We start from the raw sequence: 23,047 nt of genomic DNA, 5'->3' as shown, positions 1-23,047 counted from the left end.
ACCAACATCTCTTATCACTACTAAAAAGAGAGTGTAACAACAAATCAAGAAAACACCATCGCGGTCTTACCTTGGATAAACTCTCCTGTTTTTCCCTAAGTCCGTCTTGAGCAAGATTGAGCGCTTCCTTGGCCTCTTCCACTCTCTTCTGCTTGGGTTTCACCATCTGTGAATCAAAGACAAAGATCAATGATGATGTTCAAACTTGCAGGAAATCTTTACTAAGGAAACCATAATGTTCTATAACAGAATTGTGTATAAATTTAATAATTTCCATCACTAAAATGGATAAAATATATCACATTGATCTCATTTTAATCAATAAATAATGCAGATATATATATATATATATATATGTATCATAAAATCTTGGGACATAAAGAGAGGAGTGAAAGGTAGTCAAAGAAAGACAGAGACGGAGAGAGACAGGATGCCAGGGCAAGTGAAGCGGAAGAGATATAGCATGAGTGACAGAGAAAGTGAGGGAGAAGAATGGAGAGACAGAGGGAGATAGAGAGAGATGGGATGACAGGCGCAATGAGACAGACATATAAATTTGAGAAAGAGATATGCAGACACAGATCTCAGCAATGATAGAGATAGAGACAAACCTATATACACAAACACACACACACACACATACAGAGGGAGAACGAGAGAGATGGAATGAAAGACGCAGTGAGACAGAGCAACAGGAATGAGAGAAAGAAAAACATAAATAGATCTCAGCACTGATGGGGATAGAGACAAACCTACATATACACACACATGCACAGATACAGAAACAGAGGGATCTCAGTACTGATGGAGATCCCAGTACCGATGGAGATCCCAGTACTGATGGAGATAGAGATGAACCTACTTATACAAACACACACACAGATAAAGAAACAGAGAGATCCCAGTACTGATGGAGATCCCAGCACTGATGGAGATAAAGATGAACCTACAAACACACACACACAGATACAGAAACAGAGGGAAAGGCAGACTGACCTTTGTGACTTCTACATAGTGTTCCAGGGCTAGGACCCATTGACAGATAGACTTGCAGGCTGAAGATACCTGACCAACCTTCTCAGGGATGAAGTCTGGTAAGGAGGTGTACTTCTTCACTTGACGAGAGATCTGTCAAAGAAAAAAATACAAGACCAAGATTTAAAATAAATTCATTTGACATAAGATGTTGGGATCTGACTAGCAATTATTAACTCTACATGTTTCATTTTGTCATTTTATTTTTGCGTTATCTGTATAAACCCGGAATCGAAGATCGAAGAAGTCATGATGTCAAATATTTTACTAATGGAGAAAACAAATATATAAACATGTCTATAGAAGAACATATGACCAATGCACCGGCCACTATGTCATATTTGTGCAAATCCCAGATCTAGAAAGGTAAACGACAGTATGTAATCTTAAACATGTATCATTTTTTTTTAATGCAGAATGCTCTTAAAGGTAGCAATTTTCACATCTTCTATTTCACATGTTGAATTTGATTGCATTCAGTTTTTAAAAAAACCCTCCTATTTCACATTAAACTGATGGCATCTATAATGCTAGGATTGTATCTGAATTATGTACCTTATCGGGGACGTTGTTCTTGTCAAAGTTGACCAGCTTCTTGAGGAAGCCCTGATCGGCCAGCAGGTGTTTCGCTGTGCTCCAGTCGGGCTTCTGTCTGAACAGGACGCAGACAGCAGCGAAAACCTGATTGACCAGGTCGGGCGGCTTGGAGTAGACGCGGATCTCGGAGATGTCAGACTTGTCGAGGGAGTCCAGGGCGTCGATGGCCTCTTGGAGGGCGGGGATGACGGACGACAGGTCTTGCTGAGCTTGCTGTCAACATAACCAGAGCAAAGCAGAGTTGTTACATACTGAATCATAACTTTCAAGTGAGTTGTGAGATGCGAGTTGGTCTAGCGGCACGTTCACTTGGCCAGCTCTCTGTCTTCACCTACAAACCGACTCAGGCGACCCCGGTTTGAAACAGAGTCCAATCTGTCGGATGGTGACGTTAAAGGTCAGTCCACAGACGTAAATATTCATATCTGATTGATACACGTCTGTAAAAACCCAATTACACACACATCACATCTTTTTAAAAACACATGATTGTTGACCTCAACAAAGAAAAACAAAATTGTACATTCCCTCTTGTAAATGTTTGAATAATGAAATTTAATCAGTAATACAGCTAAATTTGGCTAAACTATTGTTTATTTTCTGATAAAACAACATTTCATGAACTCTGTTCTGCAAAGCATCTGAACAACTAACATCTCTCTGATCTTCCTGCTTATATGTATTTGGCAATTTGCAGCATGTAGAATCATTAACAATAGAAATATATGCTACAATATCAAGGATAACTCATCTCAAATTGGTTAGAATCCTTAAGAATGTAGTATATACATATATATCATCTGACTAATACAAGCATGCTCCGTCGATCTACCATGTTGGACGCACACAAGTGTTTTGTACATATCGTGAACGTTCTATTTATTCACATCCAAGCATACATACATGTAGGATGCACATGCAACATGGTTGGCAATGGCCTGTATGCAGTGATACCAGTTAGAATTGATCAGATGGCCTGAAAATCACCAAGAATAAGCTACTTTTAACACAAAAAAGCTTAAACTATGGCCCGAAAATAACTCGCCAGGGCCTGAATTTAGGCTTTTGCCTGCATGAAAACTGGCATTCCTAAATTTGCTTTGGTCTACAGCGAACTGTTCACACTCTGCAAATGATTTCTTACATCAGCGTAGTCCTCTACAATCTGTGCCTCTCTCTTCATGATGGACTCCTCGTGCTCTACGATGGCCTGAACCTGGCCCACTGCTTCCTGGTCCTTGGACAGCTGCTCTAAGAGTAGTTCCGTGTCCTGTCATAAACACAGTAGAATGGCATTCAAATCAAAATTGAACTTTCACAATACCATGAAACCCAAACAGAATTGACTCTCGCTACGATATTGGCAGCTCAGATTTTATAGAAAAGGAAAAAAAAATCAACTCTCTTTAATTACAGAAACTAAAAGGCATGAAAAATAATTATCACCTTGTGCTATCATCACAATAGACCCTATATGATACCTGCAAATTTGTGACTTCTATTTTGAATCATTCATGTCATAACTTGTAAATTCAGCATGATATGGTGTTATGAAATATATTCATATATATGGCGTGAACAAAGTACTTATTAAATGAAAAAAACTTTATAGTCTGTTCAAGTCATATATTTTTTTACAAGATATGATTCAACAAAAAGATCTTTACATTTCATCTTCATCTCAAATCGCCAAATTAATCCTCTACCTGATTTCCAAGAAACACAAAAAGCAAAATAATGCAAAATCCTTGATCCAAACATACCTTAGCCTTCTCTTCAATCTTTGGACCAAGAGCAACCAGCTCATCCTGCATGGCATCAACCAGTGAGTTAGCCTCGCCCAGCTTGGACAATCCTACACCAAGACGGTTCCTGTAAGCAGTAAATGGAATCAAGGAGCAAAAGATTGTTTGGTGGTACTCGTGTGTGTGTAATGGGTTTTTACAGACATGTATCAAGCAGTCTCAGATATGATTATTTACTTCTGGGGACAGACCTTTAAAGTCACCATGTGAAAGACGTGACTCAGTTTCGAACCTGCGTCCTCGGCTGAATCAGTTTGTAACTTCCATGTTTAGCTGGATTACAGGCGCACGCCACAATGCCCCGTCACAACACTGCTAATACATTTAAATATATATGGCAACTATGGTATCTCTAATTTAAAAGTTCTTGTCATCATAAATAGAAAAACATTGATTAATTATATAATCATAATTAAATTCTATACATTCTTTGATTTGATTCATTACAAAAAACATCTTTCATTCATGTTAATATCTGTAAGAAAATGTCACATTTTAAGCATTACATTTTTTTTTTTTTTTAAGATTAGCTGTACTCAAACTTCATAATTTTTTTCTTCAAAATTTCTTTCATGTTAATTTTTTCTTCATACACTTTAAACGTTTAACCCATGCAATGCAATGTAAATTTATTACGAATAATGCTGTGTGTAAAAATTAGTATAAATATGATTTAGTGGAAGCAGCCCCCTTCACGAGTTCCGACTTCATTCTTACTTGTTGTTCATGAAGTTTCCCTTCTGCTCCCCGAGCATGTTGGAGTAGAGTCTGATGAGATCCAGGTAGCTGCTTGGTGTGGTGTAGTAGTGACGTCTCATCTCATTGTAATACCTCACCGATTCCTTTGTGACATCATCGTGGACACCGACACAGACCTGCGCTATGTTCTCCCTCAAGGTCTGACAGAAAAAGGAAGGGGTGAAAGTCAGTTGATTAAAAACAACCATATTTACTGTACCAGAACCAATGGACTATTTTCGTATTGTAACCAAATCTAATTCATACGTCTTTATAAAGTGCCTGATTCTAATTATTTCATTCATCTGTAGCAAATAATTGTATTTCAATAGTCAGAATGCGAACTGCATTAGTTGTTGCCAGGTAGGACAAACATAAAGGCTTGCCCTACCTAAAAATACTTAATATACGTATTTAGCATTCTGACTATTGTAATACAATTTTTCATTACAAGTGAAATAAATATTTGTATTGGGGCACTTCACAAAGACGTATGCATAAGATTTGGTTACATTACGAAATGGTCTATATACTCATGTATTAAAGAGCTGTTTCCCTTCACAATGAGCATCGCAAACACACGTTAACTGCCTCTTCATTTATGCAGCCGTGTTTGTTCTCGCATATGTTTTACCCGGTGCATACAAACTGCATTACGGGAAAGGATTCACAAAAAGTTCGCATTCTAATTTTACAGCCAAATACAGACAAGTGATTCCATAGTGGATTAATATTTCAAAAGAGGATTTTTTTTTTTTTGCCATTGATGTTAAAAAAAACACACTCCTGGGAAACTCCCAGAATACCACACACATCAGCTATCAAAAAAAAAAAAACCAAGTATGTTTGATTGATGCATTCCATGTGATGTACTACATGTTGCAATGTCGGACCTACCTTTGGGTCGGTGTCTCCCAGGATTCCTTTGAAGTCTGCCCTCATCAGGAAGACATGGGCCACTCTCAGCATGGCCTCGGTGCTCCACTCGTCATACCAGTCAAAGGTACAGCAGTTCACCAGGGAGGGGTTGCTACGGCAACGCTGCCGGAAGGCCTCTCCAGCCGGGCTGGTGGCTATGACGATGTGAAGTCTACTTTTGACCCTCTGAAATAAAAGAAAGGCAGGGATTGTTGCATTTTGTATATCATTGAACTGGGTAAACAGACTGTTCAAAAGAAATGATAAGAAAGGCCTTTCATATCTGGGAGCTAACATTAATAGGCACGTTTGACTTAAAAATCAGGTGAAGGAAATAAATAGAGTTGAATTTCTAGCCAGGAGACAATTGGTCTTTGTATACAGGTTTGGCTGAATATAAAAAGCAACAACTCTCTACCACAACAGAATATTATCTATTCGGAGCCAACTTAAATCCTTTTACAAAGGGTTAACATCCTTCTGGCTCCAAAAAGATAATATATTAATGGAAGTTATATGTACATGCATGTCTAATTGCATCAATCATATTAGAATTTGAAATTAGAAAGCAAAATTTCTTTCTTTTCCTAGTTAATGAATGCAGAATAGATCCATAGAATATCTGAACTGAAAAGTTGAAAAGTATTTTAAAAGACATCAACCATAAGAGAAGTGTAGGAATTCATTGATCATCCCTCTCAAGCTCATAATAACTCTTCTTCCTACCTGTATAAAGAACCCATAGACAGATTCTCTGTTATCTGGCATCTCAGCATCCTGAGCAACTCTCTTGAGCTCCATCATGATGCCCTCCATGTCATCGTTATCAAAGAGGTCGGGAACCTCACCAGAGTTCAGCACACAGTTGATGTCTTCCAGGAAAGATTCCTAGCAACAAAAGATGATTAATTTTGAATAAAACAAAGGTTTGCAAGAAAAAAACTGACAATCTTGAAGTATAAATCTGTATAGACCTTGATCTTGAAAAAAGGTCTGCAGAACCCCAACAATTCAAGAGCTATTTACATGTAAAGTCTTAGATGGCCTGGATGGCATTTTGTAGGAACATAAATGTTAATTGCAATATTGTTAGTATCTCAAATTGGATTTCATTGAATATTAACAACATCTACAAAGTGTTTAAAACATATATTTGGCATTTCTGTGTCCAAAGGTCTATCCTCTGGACTACCACACCCACACCAATACAGATTTACCAATGCAAACAAAAAAGGATGATACCAATCCTAAATGTTGATCACAGATGGTTCACAGGCAATTGTGTCCAGTAGGTAACTATTCAGGTGTCATTTGTTCTTCATGGGTACTTCTAGAAGAGTTAATGAAATCATCTAGATGATAATCTTCCACGGGTATGTACGTTCAGTCTAGGGGGGATTTCCCTGGAATTGACAACTGGTATGCCACACTTACCTTGACAATATCACTGTCCGTGAGTAGAAACACCACGTTGATGCCCTTGACCCCTGCCTTCCTGAACACCGTCTTGAGATCGTCCCTGAAGTCCGACTGACCGTACCCCCTTGTCAGCATCAGCTTAAAGAGCTCGCACCCGGCCACGTGGCAGGCCAGCTGGACAGTGGTGGACTTGCCGGTACCGTCCAGTCCCACCAGGACCATGTGGCCTCCGGGTTGGCGGAATACCCTGGCGGCTCGGACGATATGCTCAAGGGCCTCCCTGAAGAACACAAGCTAGAGAAGAGAAATGGAATAGGTGTTCTTTACTTGTAATAGTATCTCTGATTTAATGGTTAGCACCTAAACCATCAAAATCCATTCGCATGCTTTTAAATGCTACACATATACCAGCAAAAGCAAGGGTTCTTTTAGGATCTGCCACCAGCTACTATAGGGTTCATCTCCTAATTCTATCACTAAAACATTATGTAAATTTGGAGATGGAGTCACACCTATGTAAAAGAATGCAATAAAGTGTAAAAATCTGCTGTTTTCTACAGTGATAACATCAATCAATCAAATCAATCAAAATTTATTTGATATAGCACCTTTTCCTTGCGGTTACAGAGCGCTGCACACATCACTCCACAATGTTTGAGCTACTCATAAACAAAAGTTAGTCACTTCTCAGAGATCAGTTAAGTACATGTATAAGAGGCTGGTAATAAAGTCATTCTTAGCAGAATAGATGTGACATGTGTGAAGTTCCACAGTGCAAGTAAATCATAGTTGCTAGTAGGACTACCATTTTCTTGAAAACATTCAAAGTGCAGTAGAAGACATCCTTATTACATCCAAAGTTATCTCACCTGTCCTCCGCCGTAATTGATGCGGACAAGGAATTCTTCCAGGATGCTTGACAGTTTGCCGTAGTCGTTAATCGGTCGGTAGATACGCTCTGCAGAAGGCGCATTCAGGTCCAAGAAATCACCAAACAGGAACGGCTTATCTCGAAGGGTCTCAGCAGACCATTTCACCTGGTGTCATAAACAGTACAGAATTAATACAAGTTCTGTCACCCAACGTGTTGAGATAATTTCAGTTCAATCACTAACTTCAAATGAAATTATTAAAAGCAATACATTTCAGCAACAGCATAAAATGTTAAACAAGAAAATCATCAGTAAATAATCAACTTTTAGTGACAAAGTACAGCCTATTCAAAAGGATTTTGTTTCCATTTATCAATTTTTTCAATTATATCAATAATACATTCCCTCATCCTTCTTCTAGCTACCAAGTCATTGAGGAAGCAGTTCTTGAGTGATGAACCATACCTTAAAATAGTTGTGCAAATCGTCAGCTAGAAACTCAAAGAACTTGAGGCGATCCTTGTCATCGACCAGCCTGTCATGGAAGACCCTCATAGCCTCGTGGGCCAGGAGCTGCGCTGCAGACTCGGTGGAGGTGACTGTGGTCTCATTGGCTAACAGTAGGCCTAGGATCACCTAGAAACAATTAAGGTGACAAGTTTAATAGAATGATTGTTTGAGACTTTACCAAAGAGAAACTATTATTGAAAAATTTAGATAACGTGAAACAGGAAAAAAGAGGGTAGAAAAGAAAAACAATGAGAGTTGTATGACATAGAATTAATATTGGAAGTTCTCTCTTGAACTGGTTGTCTTGTATTTTGTTCTAGGACACCTACCCCCTGGACATCCATCCCCCGGATAACCACCCCCAGTCTACTACCCCCTAGGACAACTACCCCCTACAGCAACCACCCTCTAGCTCTAGGACTACTACCCCTGGACAACTACCCCTAAACAACTACCCCCAGACAACTACCCCCTATGACAACCATCCTCTAAGATAGTTGTCCGGGGGGTAATCTCCAAAATGAAAAGTGTCTCACATATTATTTCTGTGTAATTTTATAGAACAGCTTCAGAACTATTTACCGGTATGGCTCACATCATGAAATTATCAATTAATCATACCCTTATCCTTACCTTGGATAGATCTCTAAGGTTGAAGGTATAATGAGACTTTGCAGGAGTGGGTAGGATGTTGGCACACATCTTGTAGTAGATGGCTATGGAAGCGGAGACCAGGGGGTTGAGGAGCTCCTTCACATCGGGTAGGAAGTCCCCATTCTCCAGGAAACGCCCTAGCTGGACCTGGTAGATGTGCTGGAGGGAGCGGGTGGATGGCTGTGGCAAGGCCAGCATGCTGCGAAGAGGAGTTTGATTCAATTTAGAACATATGACATGGATTAAATCACTAAAGGTTTGAAAATTAGTTCTACACATGCTTTTCTTTCTTCAATTTTCACTTGATGTACAAATATCTTTACAATAAAACAACAATAAGGAAGAGTAATTAAGCATTAAATGCAAAGATTCATTTAATTTGTTATCTTATCCTATCAGAGGATACATAAAATACCATAATCATATTAATAATTTGATTGTAGCACATTGTCATTCATATATTTAGACTCTACAATTTCTTTGACTTTGTGTACATTATTATCTATCTGTTTGTATTTTTATTTTCATTTAAAATCGAACCTCAAGTTTAGGTGGCAATAAAGAATTAATAATAATTAATATTTAATTCTTTAACACGTTCTTACTACCTCCTGAAAACATGAAGGCAGCGTTGAAGTATCCTTGACTTACCAGAAGTGTTTAAGAAGTCTTGGACTGATGGAGTTACGCCCTCCTCCTATCGGTGCACAGGCAGCCACTAGCGTCACATCCGAGATATTCTGAAAACAAGAAACAGATCTATTGAAACAAAAGCTTCTTGCATCTGAGCTCTGCACAAGTTACCTGAGTATGCCTCATGACCACTTCATTCGTCTTGCGATTATGCTTTGAATCTTTTCTCTTACTCATGTTTTTCTCTCAAAGTAAAACAAAACGTCTCAAAAGGGCATTCGCATGTATTTGGCAACAAAATGCCATAAAAACTTTGGTGGAAACCAAACAATTTACCATGACATTCAAAATTAACAGTAACGGCATAGCTACTTCCATATCCTGCATATTAAATAATGTACAAATGGTGGGTATATTTTGTGAAAGGTCTTTTCTTTGTCGTATTATACACTTTAAAAACACGCTATTCATTGCACACTGACAAACATCATTAGAGATTTTAGGGTTTGACCATAACTAAAAGTGTTGCTAATATAACAGGAATAGAAGAGAGATATTACCTTCCAAGTTAGCTTGGTAGTGTCATAGAATCCGTGTAGTTCCATGAACTGCCTGAGGAGCTCCAGGGGAGGTTGGGCTCCATACTGCTCTGGAGCGGGTAGGTTGAGATCATCCACAAAGACCACAACCTGGGGACAGCAAAAATATAATAATGATTGTTTCTCTATCTTCAACAAAATTGCATTTCAGTCTAGAAATGTGTACATATATCTTATCTCACTTTCCTCTGCCACTGGTCTGCTCTGTGAATATTGTGTTAACGTTGTATTGACCTGTTCCTTTCTCTCTTAACTCGTCCCTCCCTCTCTCTCTCTCTCTCTCTCTCTCTCGATCTCTCATCTCTCTCTCTTCTCCTTTCTTAGTTTCTATATCTTTCTTTCTACTTCATACATACCAATCACCTCCCTCTGTCCCTCTCTGTTATGTCTATTTATTTCCCATATCTCCCTACAGGTATATGTGTATGTATATGCAATCATAAATAGCTCTGACCAATACACTGATAATCATACAAACTAAGTAGTGATACCGACCTTCTTGCCTCTAGGTCCGACCATGGTGTCTCTGCCCTTCTTGATCAGTTTGTGCTGTATCTGAGTGGTCACTCTGGCCGGAGCGGTCTGGGCACTGAGCTGTAGGGTGGTGCTGACCAATCCTGTAACTTGTTTCTTGACCTGTCCCCCCGTCATAAAGGTCAAGTCCATTGCTCCGCCTCCCATCATTCCACCTGCCGGGCAATAGATGTAGGGTTCAAAGGTGAACAACACAACATTACTGCCCAAAGCACTTAATTTTTACATTCGTTTTCAATGTAGGGATGAAATTTACAAAATTTTAATCTTTCATTTGTCCCAACTCATTTTAAAACCAAGCTTTACTTGTATTGTTGCCATGATGTTTGTTACTTTATAATTTTGTATTTTGAATGAGTGAATTAATTAAATTGAATAAAAAAATAAACATGTTTGCATCTTCTCCTGTTTTTACATCTTTCTTCACTTTTTGGGACAAACTAGTATAACAAGCAAACTGACCTCCATTCATGCCATCCTCGTTGAGCACACTTGATGTGAGAGCAGAGATGTTGGAGAGGATGTTGGTGCCTCTATCGCTGTAGTTGAACACCTCCCCCAGGATGGAGCCGTGCTCTGTGGTGGTTCCTTTCTCCCGGCAAAGACGCTTCAGCATGTGACTGATCAGGGCCGACTTGCCAACTCCAGAATCACCTGCAAAGAAACAACAATGTAATAATGCAGAGTTACAATAGAGTACCTAGCTGTGACATCATAAAACTTTATTTTTAGAATTTCTTAATTTTTTTCAAAAGACCATAAAAAATAATGTCCAAATGTCAAAAACAGCTGAGATATGACCATCTGAATAAATAGATTTCCAATAGGAACTCAGTGTTATTTTGCTCTGGTTCGTAATGTTATGTTATATTGAATTTATTTGACATTAATGATTAATCTGCAAATAAAGCCATGTTTTGTGTAGGTACCTTCATCCGAGAATGTATAAACACATCAAGCATATGACTGATTAACTGATTTACATACTCCAATACACAGTCAAAGTACAATCGTGTTAAAATTGCAGAAGGCATATACATGCATTCACAAATTCACAGAGGTTCAACTTTTCCTTTAAGTCAATTCTAATGTATTTCAAGTTGATGAATACTTGAGTAACGCAAGTTCATCCTTCTGGGACCCTGTCTTATAAAGAGTTTTGATTGATCCAAATCAATCGCAAGTCCTCCAAACAATTGCAAGTTTGCAGTTGCGATCGATATCAATCACAAATAAGTTGCGATAAATATTAATTGTTTATAAGACAGGGCCCTGGTGTGTTTATTTACAATGAATATATGTTAATAGTTGAAAGACTAAAGTAAGTTTTCAATGTCTAATCAGGGGATCACAGAAGCAGAAAGAAGAAAAAAATGTCAAAAATTTATAATAATAATAATAGTGGGTTCTTGGACACTCCTGGCGCTCCACAATTATTACCCCGGCTTGAGCATGGCTGCCATTTTGGCGCTCTAGCATTCAAAGGAATTAATTCCTGCCAGGTATCTTCAAGGATGAATGACTAACCTGTGAGTAGTACAGGTTTCTTGTTGAGCAGCAGGAGACTCGTTAGGAAGGAATACCTGATGGTATCTACGGTTGGCACCTGTCCACCATCCTCAAGGGATACCTGTTGATGAGGTACGTGGTAACATTGTAAGATTTTACATTTGCATTAAGGTGATGACTGAATTACGTGTTGGTCTGTACCTCGTAAATGATTATCTCTGGCCAGAGGCATTTCATGACATCAACGTTGTATATAACATCAGCATTGCTACCATCACCATTGAACATCATTAATATCAACATGATCATCGTCATCCTCATCATCCTTATCATCATCACCACCACCACAACCACAAGTGTCACCAACTCTGCTACCAACATCACAATCATCATCACCACGATTCTTTTCTTTTTTTCATTTCGTTTATTTCGATTTCCAACAAAATAAAATAAAGTACATGGGATTGCATTGTACATAGTAAAACAATGAAACTTAACAGTATATTTGTAATTGGTTCACAGTGTACAACGATCAAGACCACATCATCATAATCATCATCTTCCTCATCACCACCACCTACATCATCATCATAAACATTGTCATCTCCACCACCATCAACAACAACATCATTATTATATCACCAGCACTATCATCTTAACTATTTCCTAACATGAAAACAACCACCAGCAACCCCATCTGTAATACCTCTTTGCTCATCTGGTTGGTGACTCCTAGCTGCTCTCCTAGAGAGACATGGGTCACGCCCTTATCGATGAGGGACTTTGTGCTTGGTACCAGCTCATCCCAGGGTACAAACTTGCCGCTCTCCAGGTTCACAAAGTAGTGGAAGATGGTTCGGCTACCGGAGGGAAGTCGCACTCCTGTGAAGACAATCATTGCATCACAGTTGAAAAACGGATAGTAATATATTTACCAGCTATTGATGATAATGTTTCTACTTGATTGCTCTGTTGATTAATTAGCTGGTTGTTTATCTTAACTGGCTGCCAAGAAAGCAAGTGTATCCTTAAAGTAACCAGTGGACCTATGGCTTCAAGTTTTGTCTAAGGGACTTGATAAATGAGGACTAATGCCGTACAAAAGGGCACTAGTGCATTGAATATTTTTTTAAAGAGGACACTGCTTTATCCACTGAGCTTTTGTGCCTCCCCCTTGAAATGTTAACTAAAATATAATAAAGAACGCTAGCCCTAATAAATAATGGAACTACTTTTTTTTCGACTTTGCACTATTGTTTACCATGAAATGAAATACAAGAATTAAAATGCATTAATCACAAAGTGAGAGGCTAAAATTTCCCCACATCATCAAATAAATGGGTAAGCGTACTTACCAAGGGGTGGTTCCGTATCAAACATTTCATGGACGAAGCCATCAAACTCGTAGGAGATGTTGAACTCCACCAGCTCTGCCTTCTTCCCTCCTCCTCCTCCCCCTCCACCACCTCCTCCACCTCCTCCTCCTGCTGGTCCTATGGAGATGCCTCCGTCGTCATCGCTGTCGTCTTCTCTCCTCAGGACTCCACCGATGGACCAGACGTAGCAGAAAACAAAGATCTTGCCCAGCATGTTGAGAAGCTGGTCTGGGTGCTTTTGCAGGTACCACTCCTTGGTGCTGTAAGGACAAGGAAAACAAAAGTGACAGCCAATAATTTTTAGAATTGACTCAAGAATGAAAATCATTTGAGAGTCCTCAAACACGCTCTCTTCCAGGGGGTCGATCATTTACTGCCTGTGCATCGAGATTGTGGAATGGTCTTCCCCAAATCCTTTGCTCTTGTCACCAGTTATCCACTTTCAGAACTCAACTAAAGACATACCTTTTTCAGATTGCTTACAATTATAGTCACTGCTTTTTTGTCTTTCCCAGTTAGAATCATGAACAGACATTTTTGGTATTTTTTCAGTCTCATCAGCGCCTTTGATTATAGGTAACTAGATATTGGCACTTTAGAAATACCTGGATTGGATTGGAGTGCATTTACAAATGAAAACAACAATCTCAAAGTGTGTGTATGTAATTTGTTTTTACAGACGTGTATCAATCAGATATGAATATTTACGTCAAGGGACCGACCTCAAACGTCATCATCCAAAAAACGTGACTCAGTTTCGAATCGGGTCCGCCTGAGCCATGCAGTTTGTATAGGCACAGGCAGAGAGCTGACCAAGTGAACGTACCGCTAGACCAACTCAAACCTTGTCTCTAATCTTTTATATAACCCTATGGACAGTGTCTAGAATCCTATGGAAAAGGAGCTCTTCAAACCTATTATCAGAATAATTATTTCAGTTTTTAATAGTGAATAGTTTGTCTTCACAAATCTACTTTTAATACTATACAACACTGGATGCTAAAGGGACGATTAAGAATAACTTCATTTTAAAGGCAGTACAGCCATGGATCCTTGAACTGATAGACTGAAAAGAAATCTTTTTTGAAAGATCTAAGACCACTGGAATCCAGTTCACAAAACATAAATGGGTCAAATATTTGAAATTCTTTGTTCAACTAGCTTTTCTAGCAACTGCCTGATTTTCATCTAACTTACCTTCCCCTGTTGGCCTGGACCTTGGGTTTCTCTTTGTTCTTCTTAGGACCTCTCTTGTTACCTGACCTAGAAGAACGTCCAGATTGACTGGACATAAGACTCTCCCCACTGGAAGGCCTCTCGTCATCTAGAATCAACGAGAAATGAAAGAGGAAGATTAACATATGCAATTAACAAGAATAGTGGAAACAACTGATCAATTACATTGCAACATATATGTATTTTCCTCAAAACCATGTGAATTCATTTCTAACCCTAACCCTTAACCCACGCTGAAACCTAGCTACTTGCAAACCTAACCCTGACACTAAATCTTTGATGAAAGAAAGCCCACAGAAATCATTAATGGAGCAAATGTTCAATCACCTTCTAGACAAGTACAAATACTGTTAAAGGGGGTATAGCATAACGGGACTACGTGTCTTTCCTCTGGCCTGACTTGGGGCCAATCAGGTATAATACGACTACGGACAACGCGTCCACAGTATTCACGTGCGTGCAACATACACGAAACCAAAGCGTCAGGAGAACTTTGGTCTGTTTCGCAAACGCTAGCGCGCGCTGACCATTAATCAAGTCCATTCTTTTATGTGCAGTTGTCCAAAATAAATCGTTAACCAGTATTTGCCATGCTACACCCCCTTTAAGACATATTACTTTGAAAGGAGTACTTCTGACAGCTGATTGAATATTTCATTGATCTCAGCCCTACTCCAAACAGGAATCACCACAATTATACAAACAATTTCAGCAATAAGAAACAAAAAGCTCACCAGGATTTCCGAAGCCACCATTCTTGCCGAGGAAGTCCAGGAAGGCTCCCAGCAGGTTGCAGAGGGTGTTGACCATGCTGGTCTGTGAGGCCGGGACATGCTGGTGACCTTTGTACTCCTGGACGAACTCTAACCCCTTGTCAAGACTCTTGTCAAACAGCGCCTGCAGATGCTGCTTCCCACTCTCAGGTATCTGTGATGAAGAACAGGAGTGGAATATTGTTCAGACCTGGGCTCCGTCTTACAAAGAGTTGTGATTGATCCAAATCAATCTCAAGTTTGCAATCTGCTATCTCTTATGTACGTAGTTGCGATTGATATCAACTCTTTGTCAGACAGGTCCCTGGTGGTGGAAAGCTGCTAAATATAACACTGGTTCAATTTACTGGAATACACTTTTCTTGAATATTGAAAAAGTCATTGAAAAAAAAGATAATTTCTCCTTCTTGGGGGGTAAAAATTACAATATCAACAAAGCAATGTATATAGTTGAAATTTCTTGTTGTATAACAAGGGAAAATGGAAAGATGAGACGAGACAATCTCTTGGCTGTAATTTGTCATACAGGTAAGCATCTTCCGCAGAACAGAACCTTTCTGCATACTACTGACTAATTCTTGTCAAGTTAACGCTTCTATACAACCTTGCAGTCGTGAATAATCACCTTCCCTCTAACTAGCCTGACAGGAAAGATATGAGGTAAGACTTAAAATGTTTGATACTTACATCCTTGGATAACTTTGAGATCCATGTCTTCACAGATGGCCGCCATCCAAGATCAACAGGATCCTGCCATGTTAACAAAACCAAGATTAAATAAATTAAACTACTGCCACAAACATGCAATTCAGTAACCTTTCTTTTTACATTACTTACAGAAGTTAAAAAAGTAAAATAAATAAAACAAGATAAATAATCATTTCTGTAAACAAAAATAGAAACATCTATCGTAGTTCCTCTAAAGGACATACAGTAAAGCAAACTCTTGAGGGCGTGAGCAGTAAAGAGCAATGGAAGGAATATTCTATGTGGCAAAACTATAGCACCTCTACAACATTTTTTGTGTTGAGAGATTGTAGAATACTCCCTTCCAAACAGAACAAACTGATTCAGTGTTTTTCAAAACCAATAAGTAAGGTCATGTTACTCACCAGATACACCATGGCACATCTGCTGATCGTGGCCGGACTGGCCTGAGACAGGTTGTCCACCTCAAACAGTAGCCTCATACCAGGGGTCAAGCTGATTCTCTCCCCATTAGCCAGGCACAGGAGCTTACTATCGTCCAGCGCTGTGTTCAGGTTCTCCACCCACAGGGTATCCACCGGACCGTCCAGGACCAGCCACTGCCAGTCGTTGGGCGTCTGCTCACTGGCCCCATGGCCCATTTTCTCGCTCCGGTCCTCGGTCAGCGGCCGGACGGTGTCGTCGCCCGTGACGGAGTCAGGGACAGACTGGGAAGCAGAGGTGGACGGCGGGTAGGAGGCGCCTCCTCCGGGGGATGGGCCTCGGGAGGCCGACCTTGGGGTGGTCATCTAAGGATGGAATTGTCATAGGTTGAATAAGAGATTTCCATAAATTTTATTCATTTAACACTTACTATATCTATATCTATTCCTAATCCATTCCAATACCATTTCCTGACACTTTCAAAAATCTCTTATTTGAACTTTTCGATCGTATCTCAAATTAAAATACAGGTATTGCAATAATTCAGTATTCTTTCAAAAGGTATTTAAACATCTTATGCTACCTATTCCTACTCATATTTCTCTTGTTTTTTTAATTATGTAAATATACTTACTCACATGGGTTGGCACACGATATCGCACTGACCTCTATTCCCAAAAAGAAACCATAACTAAATATTCTCACCCCTGAAACCGAGTCCAGGTCCCTAATGGTCCCGCTGACATTGGTTCCTGGTCTACCCTCGTCCTCCACTCCTAGGTGATGACTGGCGCTCTCCCTTGAGAACTTCCTGACCGCTGAGGCGAGGAGACCGTCCGTCCACTCCAGGGTGTTTGGGTCGGTCTGACCGTACAGCTCACCCATCTTGACGCATTTGGGGTTGAGTGTGAACGTGTCCACACGACCCTTCTTGCCATGTGTTCTCTGTATTGATTTGATTTGATTTGATTTGATTTATTGATTTCTGTATCATATTTTAAACATACATATGTTAAACGTACATAATGTACATCAGTGTGATATAATTTATGTTTCAAAGTACAATACATGATACTCATACTGTGTAGAACATAGACAATACATAGGAGAACATTACTCATTATGAAAGAATCCAATGTTGCAGTAGGATGCTACAGTGTACTTGTATTATTATAGGGAGAAATAACAACTGATCACAATTGAACCTCATTTTTGTCAGTGCAGCTGTGCTGCTTGACTCTTTCATAGCAAATAATTTTCTTCATGAACAAACAAAAAAACACAAGAGCTTCCTCAATGACTATAAAAAAAGCGAGTGTATGGATTAAAATGATATCCCCTTTGAAATGATGTGGATATATAAATGTATTCTCTCCTTACCAGAGATTTTTTAAATGAAGAAAAAAAAGAGTAAAATAGTCAATTCATTCATTCATTCAACCACAGATTTGATTAGGATAAAATGATAACAAAAGTGATCTTCAACATTTTTCAAAGATTACAAATTTCAGAAAATGAAAAGAAAAATACCAGCATATAACTCTGAGTTTACTCACCATGACCGTCTTGCCCTTCTCATGGCCCTCCTCCATGTGAATCGTGGGTAGGACGACCAGCGCCCTCTGTAGGATGTTCCTGACGGACGTCTTGCCACCGCCCGATGGTCCGACCAGCATGACACCGTGTCGGACCAGGATCTGGGAATGGAGCTGCTTGACGTGCTCTATCTGGCTCGGCCAGTGCTGCAAGGTCAGGTCACGTATCGCCATGGAGATCGCTCTCTGAAATGGGGTTGATAAATGATTATGGTTATAGGCAGCTCGATATTGATACTCTACAAATTGCCTGACTAGATCGGAGGGGATAATAATAATAATAATAATACGAAAAATTTATAAAGCGATTGTGACAGAAAAGTTTCAAAGCACTGTACACAAATCAATATTACTAATGGAATTAACATTACTTAAATTACCAAGAAAATAAAAAAAAATTAAACATAACTTGACAAATTAACATTACTTAAGAACACTGCTAAAACCACTAAGAAATTGAATCGCTATGATTGTGAAATAATATTTTAAAGGGACTGTCCATATGTCATGGACAAGGAATTGATTACATCAAGAAGGAAAACTACATGTACATAGAAATTAAAAATAAGTAGACAGAACAAATAAATACAAACATGTAGCATTGTTATAATAATTGTGCTTCTAAATTTAAACTTTGAGTTGAAATGTGGAGCGGAAGAGGTTGAAAGAAAGACAAAGAGAGAGTGAGTGATATCAAAATGTTGAGAAATGAGTCAGAAATCAACATTTCAGTCACGTATATATACAATATATATGACTGGCATTTAATAGTCACTCCTATTAGGTGTTAAACAGAATATTGAAATCTGCGGTCCGCTTTTAAAAAAAAAAAAAAAATTTAAACTATTTTAGAGAAAAAAATGTATCAAAGCATTCAAAACTCAGAAACATCGGCCAAAAGAGGGAGGAAAAAGAAGAGAATTACCAACCCATGTTTTGGCACATAAAGGGCAATACAACGTCTTTTTTGTTTAGACCTTACAAGATAATGGCTCCACAAGAAAAGAAAAACTTTTAAACCCCACTTGAATCCAATCTGTCACACCCACATCAGAATCCCACAACTCTAACACTTATCACTAACTCCACCTACCTCTAACACCCCGAAGTCTGGTTGTGGTGGGTCGATGCCGGGGAAGAGATCAGCTAGGATGTTTTCAAAGAGGGGTACATCTTCCGCTAAGAATTTGGGCATGTTGGCATCCCTCAGGGCATGGATGAGAATGTAGGATTCCTCCAGCTCGCTGAGCGGCTTGGCCTCGGTAGACCTGAAATGAAATAGGGAATATTAAATTGGCAACACCAAATTGGCAACATATTGTAGAATTCCATCAGGGATATGCATAATACATTTACTAAGTTACAACCGTGACAATATTTGGTACATTTAAAATACGTTCTTTAAATAATGTTCTTTTTAAGAAATTAATAATTCAATTAAATTTACAATCAACTCTTGTAGGATTTAAGTCAAATACAAACTGTGACAGAAGTATTCAAACTTTCTTTTAAAAAATACAGAAATACTAATTTGTTAAGTTTATATTTATATACTAATATTGAATTGGTTGGATATCACTTTACCATTAGGTGGTAAATGAATGCCAATATAACAATCTTACATTATATATATATTCCTTTGTATTTTTGTAAAAATATACTTACTCCATCTGAGCCTTTCTTTTCCTCTGTCCAGCCATGACAAGAACAGACTTGATGGCCCTCATACCAAAGTCATAATGATCCTAAAATAAAAAGACAAGAAAATATTTTTTAAAGAAAGAAATGCTTTGTTACTTGTGTAATAAGAGGTACAGATCTTTGGATAACCATTTGGTTGTAGAAACAAATAATAACAATAATAATCTGATTTATATAGTGTTTACTACGAAATGCCATTTCTCAGTGTTTTACAGATATTATTACCCCGGTCATTGGATTCATTCAAACACAATGTGCACCATCTCCATTTTCTGGGGAGTATACCTACCATGAGGGCATAATAAAATAATAATAATATGGATATTTATATAGCGCCGGTATCCACCAGGCTCATGGCGCTGTACATACATGTATAACTATCACAAAAATATAACTTTTTTAACTAAAATAAAGTAAACTAAAACAACACAAATTATTACGCTACATTGACATGATTAAATAGCACTGTTTAGAAAGAGATGGGGTTTTAGAGCAACTTTGAAGTCATAAAGGGCAGTTAAATTACGAATACTAAGTGGCAGCTTATTCCAAAGGGCATATGGCAATTACTAACACCATGTAATCAACTAAAAACTTGCTTTTTCATCATATTTGCTATCTTCCCTACGATGCATGCATATTGAACGTCATCGACAAAATGCAACATAAGCACATAGGCAAAGACAAGTTTTAAAATCATACTTTGTTACTGAAATTGATTTGGTATAAATTTGACTGTTAATACATATACATATACAAGGTACTCTTTTTTCATGTATAACATTTGCAAAGATTTGTTTGTTATATATTTGTAAAACTGCAAAAGAAAAATCAAAAAAATATAAATTAATCAAATCAAATCAAATCATATCAATAAAGAATAATCTCAAATTATAAAAGATTTTTAAAATCCTCATATTTTTTTCATTTCTCCATCAATGCTGACCTGTTGAGAGAGCTGTTTACTGGCCAGCTGATAGAGGTTGACGATCTTATTTGAGAGCGACCGGGCTGAGGTGAAGCCTTCGGAGAAGAGCATGATCTCAGCAATGAGGGCATAGTCAGGCACCATCATGGAGACCGGGCGGAAGAGGGACTTGAGATTGTCTGGAAGCTCCACACGTCCAGCGTACCTGAGGAAGGAGTGTCAAGTATGAAAGCAAATTTAGAAATTACTTTTATGTGTATAAATCTTAATTCATACAACAGAGGAGGAGGGGTGAGGAGGAGGGGTGAGGGGGAGGGGGAGGGGTGAGGATGGAGGGGGAGGGGTGGTTCATCAAATACATGATGTGAATGATACCAACAACAAAAATTCCCTAAGCAACTGTCGGCCCTGACAGTTGAACCATAGTATTTAGGAAATGAATAGGAATATATTTTGTTATGGCTAATCAAGGGTTCAGAAAGAAAGTAACAACTGTAATTTCGGAGATGACACTGAGAGCATCTTCCTTTTAATTGACTATAAACATCCAATATAATATGTTTACTTACGTTGGGTTCATGGTGATGAAGACTCCGCATGTTGTATTTAGCCTGATGTCACGACCTTCAAACATAAACCTGGAAAAGAGATAATGTTGATACCATTTAAATATATCTCTTTTAACACTTCAATACATGTGCGTGCCCATTTTTCTTATACAATTCCCCCCCCCCCCATTCCCGACCAACGGCATCTTATTAAAAATGAAAGAATGATTCACACAACATTTTCTCTTAAGGAAAACAGATTTAAATGATTTAGAGCTTTCTAGGTAGATATATCACCACACTTGCGAACCTCCAAAGTGATAACAAGAATAGAGTATTTGAGTGTTTTTACAAAGAAGTTTCAGAAAAGAGATAATCTTCCATAACATTACTTTACAGGCCAAATCAAAAAAATCACTTGTACTAAATTAGGAACAGTTGGCAACTATGTTTTTCAAAATCCAATGTGTTTTAACCTGAGAGCATTAGCATCTTTGGCTGTCTTGATGCTGTGAAGCTGCTGAGCGATGACAGAGAGTACCTCGATATCAATCCTGTTGAACTCATCAAAGCAACACCAACTACCAGACTGGGACAGACCAGAGAAGAACTTGCCCATCATCTGCCAAGGGCAATGAGAAAACCAAATGAAAAACATTCTATGCTAAGTAAATTATGTCAATGTCAATAAAAATTACAAAATTAATGTTGTGGGGATTGTTAAGAGTTATAAGAGAGTACTTCAACTTGATTGAACTTATCAAAGCTCCAAACTGATACCACATTGGGATGGACTTGAAACTTACCCTTCATCTCTAAATGTTCATAGTAAGTGATATTCAATAGGGAGAAAGAATATCTTTACCTGTGTCACACTGTGAAAAACTCCATACTTACTTATTCAAAATTGAGAACTTTTTTACCCCTTCAGAACTGTCTTTATAAGTAATTTCATCAACTTCTCCACAAAACCTTGTAATATATCTACCGTGCTCACAATTTTTGTTTTCTCGGTCAACTTTATTTTGGTTTCGTTTTCTACACTCCTTCCTCTAATTCCTCTATCAAATTCAAAACCTAAATCATCAGCCTCTTTAACAAAGCCCATGGTATGATGTTTTTACTAAATCTTCAAATACAAAAAAAAAGGGGGGAAGGGGAACTGGGCAGTGAACTCAAAGATTGATCCAAGAGAAAACATGACATATAAACACAAACAATCTTTTCACCTTATAATCCAACCCCTCAGAGCAGTTGAACACCAGACACAGCTTCCCCACCGACTTGGCCAGATCCTTGACCGTCTCTGTCTTGCCCGTTCCGGCCGGTCCAGCTGGCGACCCGCCAAGGTGCATGTGCATGGCACCGGTCAGCGTGAGATAGCAGCGGTCAGTCAGGGGCGTGATGACCAGACGCAGGGAGCAGCCCAGGTACTCGTAGCCGTACTGGAAGGAGGCGTTGGCCTGGTGGACGATACAGGAGTTGCCCTGCTCTTCCCATTGGTAACGTAGTTGCCTGAGAGAGAAATAGAAATTAATAAAATGAATACCCATGTCCATTCAGTTTATTATGCATATCCATCCTGTTCAATGACTGCACCTACTGCACCCCTGTTACTATGACAGTCGTACCAAATTGTAAATTCAAATTTAATCTTCAAATTATGGGTGCACTATCTCCACTCACTACAGATCATTCCTTATTTACACAATACTCTAGAAAACGGTATTCACAAGGTGTTTCACATATTCCTATCAGTTATCTATGTCTTTCTTTGCTGAAATGAAACTTATTAGCTTATTACAGACAGTAGTCAATGGACTCATCCATATGTAGTAGACCCCATGTCTATATCTGTTGCTCTTACTAAATCTACATTAATTTTATGGCACAATACATGCCATTTTACACTCAATTAGAACCATTTATGACCATC

General features: G+C 38.6%; 1 protein-coding gene across 1 annotated transcript in view; it reads right to left on the bottom strand.

The window, feature by feature from the left end:
• Window positions 1–23,047, bottom strand: part of LOC764952 (dynein heavy chain 6, axonemal) — a 78,635-nt gene that overhangs the window by 19,463 nt on the left and 36,125 nt on the right. Inside the window, exons 34-64 of the mRNA XM_030998550.1 lie at window positions 22,341–22,626; window positions 21,588–21,733; window positions 21,133–21,201; window positions 20,582–20,768; window positions 19,600–19,679; window positions 19,028–19,202; window positions 17,896–18,120; window positions 17,045–17,284; window positions 16,321–16,704; window positions 15,896–15,958; window positions 15,170–15,362; window positions 14,397–14,523; window positions 13,179–13,459; window positions 12,530–12,705; window positions 11,842–11,944; window positions 10,777–10,968; window positions 10,276–10,469; window positions 9,742–9,870; window positions 9,200–9,288; window positions 8,528–8,747; window positions 7,850–8,020; window positions 7,382–7,549; window positions 6,528–6,806; window positions 5,820–5,981; window positions 5,073–5,279; window positions 4,155–4,336; window positions 3,396–3,504; window positions 2,777–2,902; window positions 1,591–1,845; window positions 997–1,128; window positions 71–166 (exon numbers count right to left, since the gene is read on the bottom strand). Coding sequence (XP_030854410.1) covers window positions 71–166; window positions 997–1,128; window positions 1,591–1,845; window positions 2,777–2,902; window positions 3,396–3,504; window positions 4,155–4,336; window positions 5,073–5,279; window positions 5,820–5,981; window positions 6,528–6,806; window positions 7,382–7,549; window positions 7,850–8,020; window positions 8,528–8,747; window positions 9,200–9,288; window positions 9,742–9,870; window positions 10,276–10,469; window positions 10,777–10,968; window positions 11,842–11,944; window positions 12,530–12,705; window positions 13,179–13,459; window positions 14,397–14,523; window positions 15,170–15,362; window positions 15,896–15,958; window positions 16,321–16,704; window positions 17,045–17,284; window positions 17,896–18,120; window positions 19,028–19,202; window positions 19,600–19,679; window positions 20,582–20,768; window positions 21,133–21,201; window positions 21,588–21,733; window positions 22,341–22,626 — 5,446 coding nt within the window. The remainder of the gene's footprint in view (window positions 1–70; window positions 167–996; window positions 1,129–1,590; window positions 1,846–2,776; window positions 2,903–3,395; window positions 3,505–4,154; window positions 4,337–5,072; window positions 5,280–5,819; window positions 5,982–6,527; window positions 6,807–7,381; window positions 7,550–7,849; window positions 8,021–8,527; window positions 8,748–9,199; window positions 9,289–9,741; window positions 9,871–10,275; window positions 10,470–10,776; window positions 10,969–11,841; window positions 11,945–12,529; window positions 12,706–13,178; window positions 13,460–14,396; window positions 14,524–15,169; window positions 15,363–15,895; window positions 15,959–16,320; window positions 16,705–17,044; window positions 17,285–17,895; window positions 18,121–19,027; window positions 19,203–19,599; window positions 19,680–20,581; window positions 20,769–21,132; window positions 21,202–21,587; window positions 21,734–22,340; window positions 22,627–23,047) is intronic.

The sequence above is a fragment of the Strongylocentrotus purpuratus genome, unplaced genomic scaffold, assembly GCF_000002235.5.
Source record: "Strongylocentrotus purpuratus isolate Spur 01 unplaced genomic scaffold, Spur_5.0 spur5_scaffold_5, whole genome shotgun sequence".
NCBI classification, from domain to species: Eukaryota; Metazoa; Echinodermata; class Echinoidea; order Camarodonta; family Strongylocentrotidae; genus Strongylocentrotus; species Strongylocentrotus purpuratus.
Note: the sequence above shows the minus strand (reverse complement) of the source record. Positions and strands in the feature narration are given on the sequence as shown.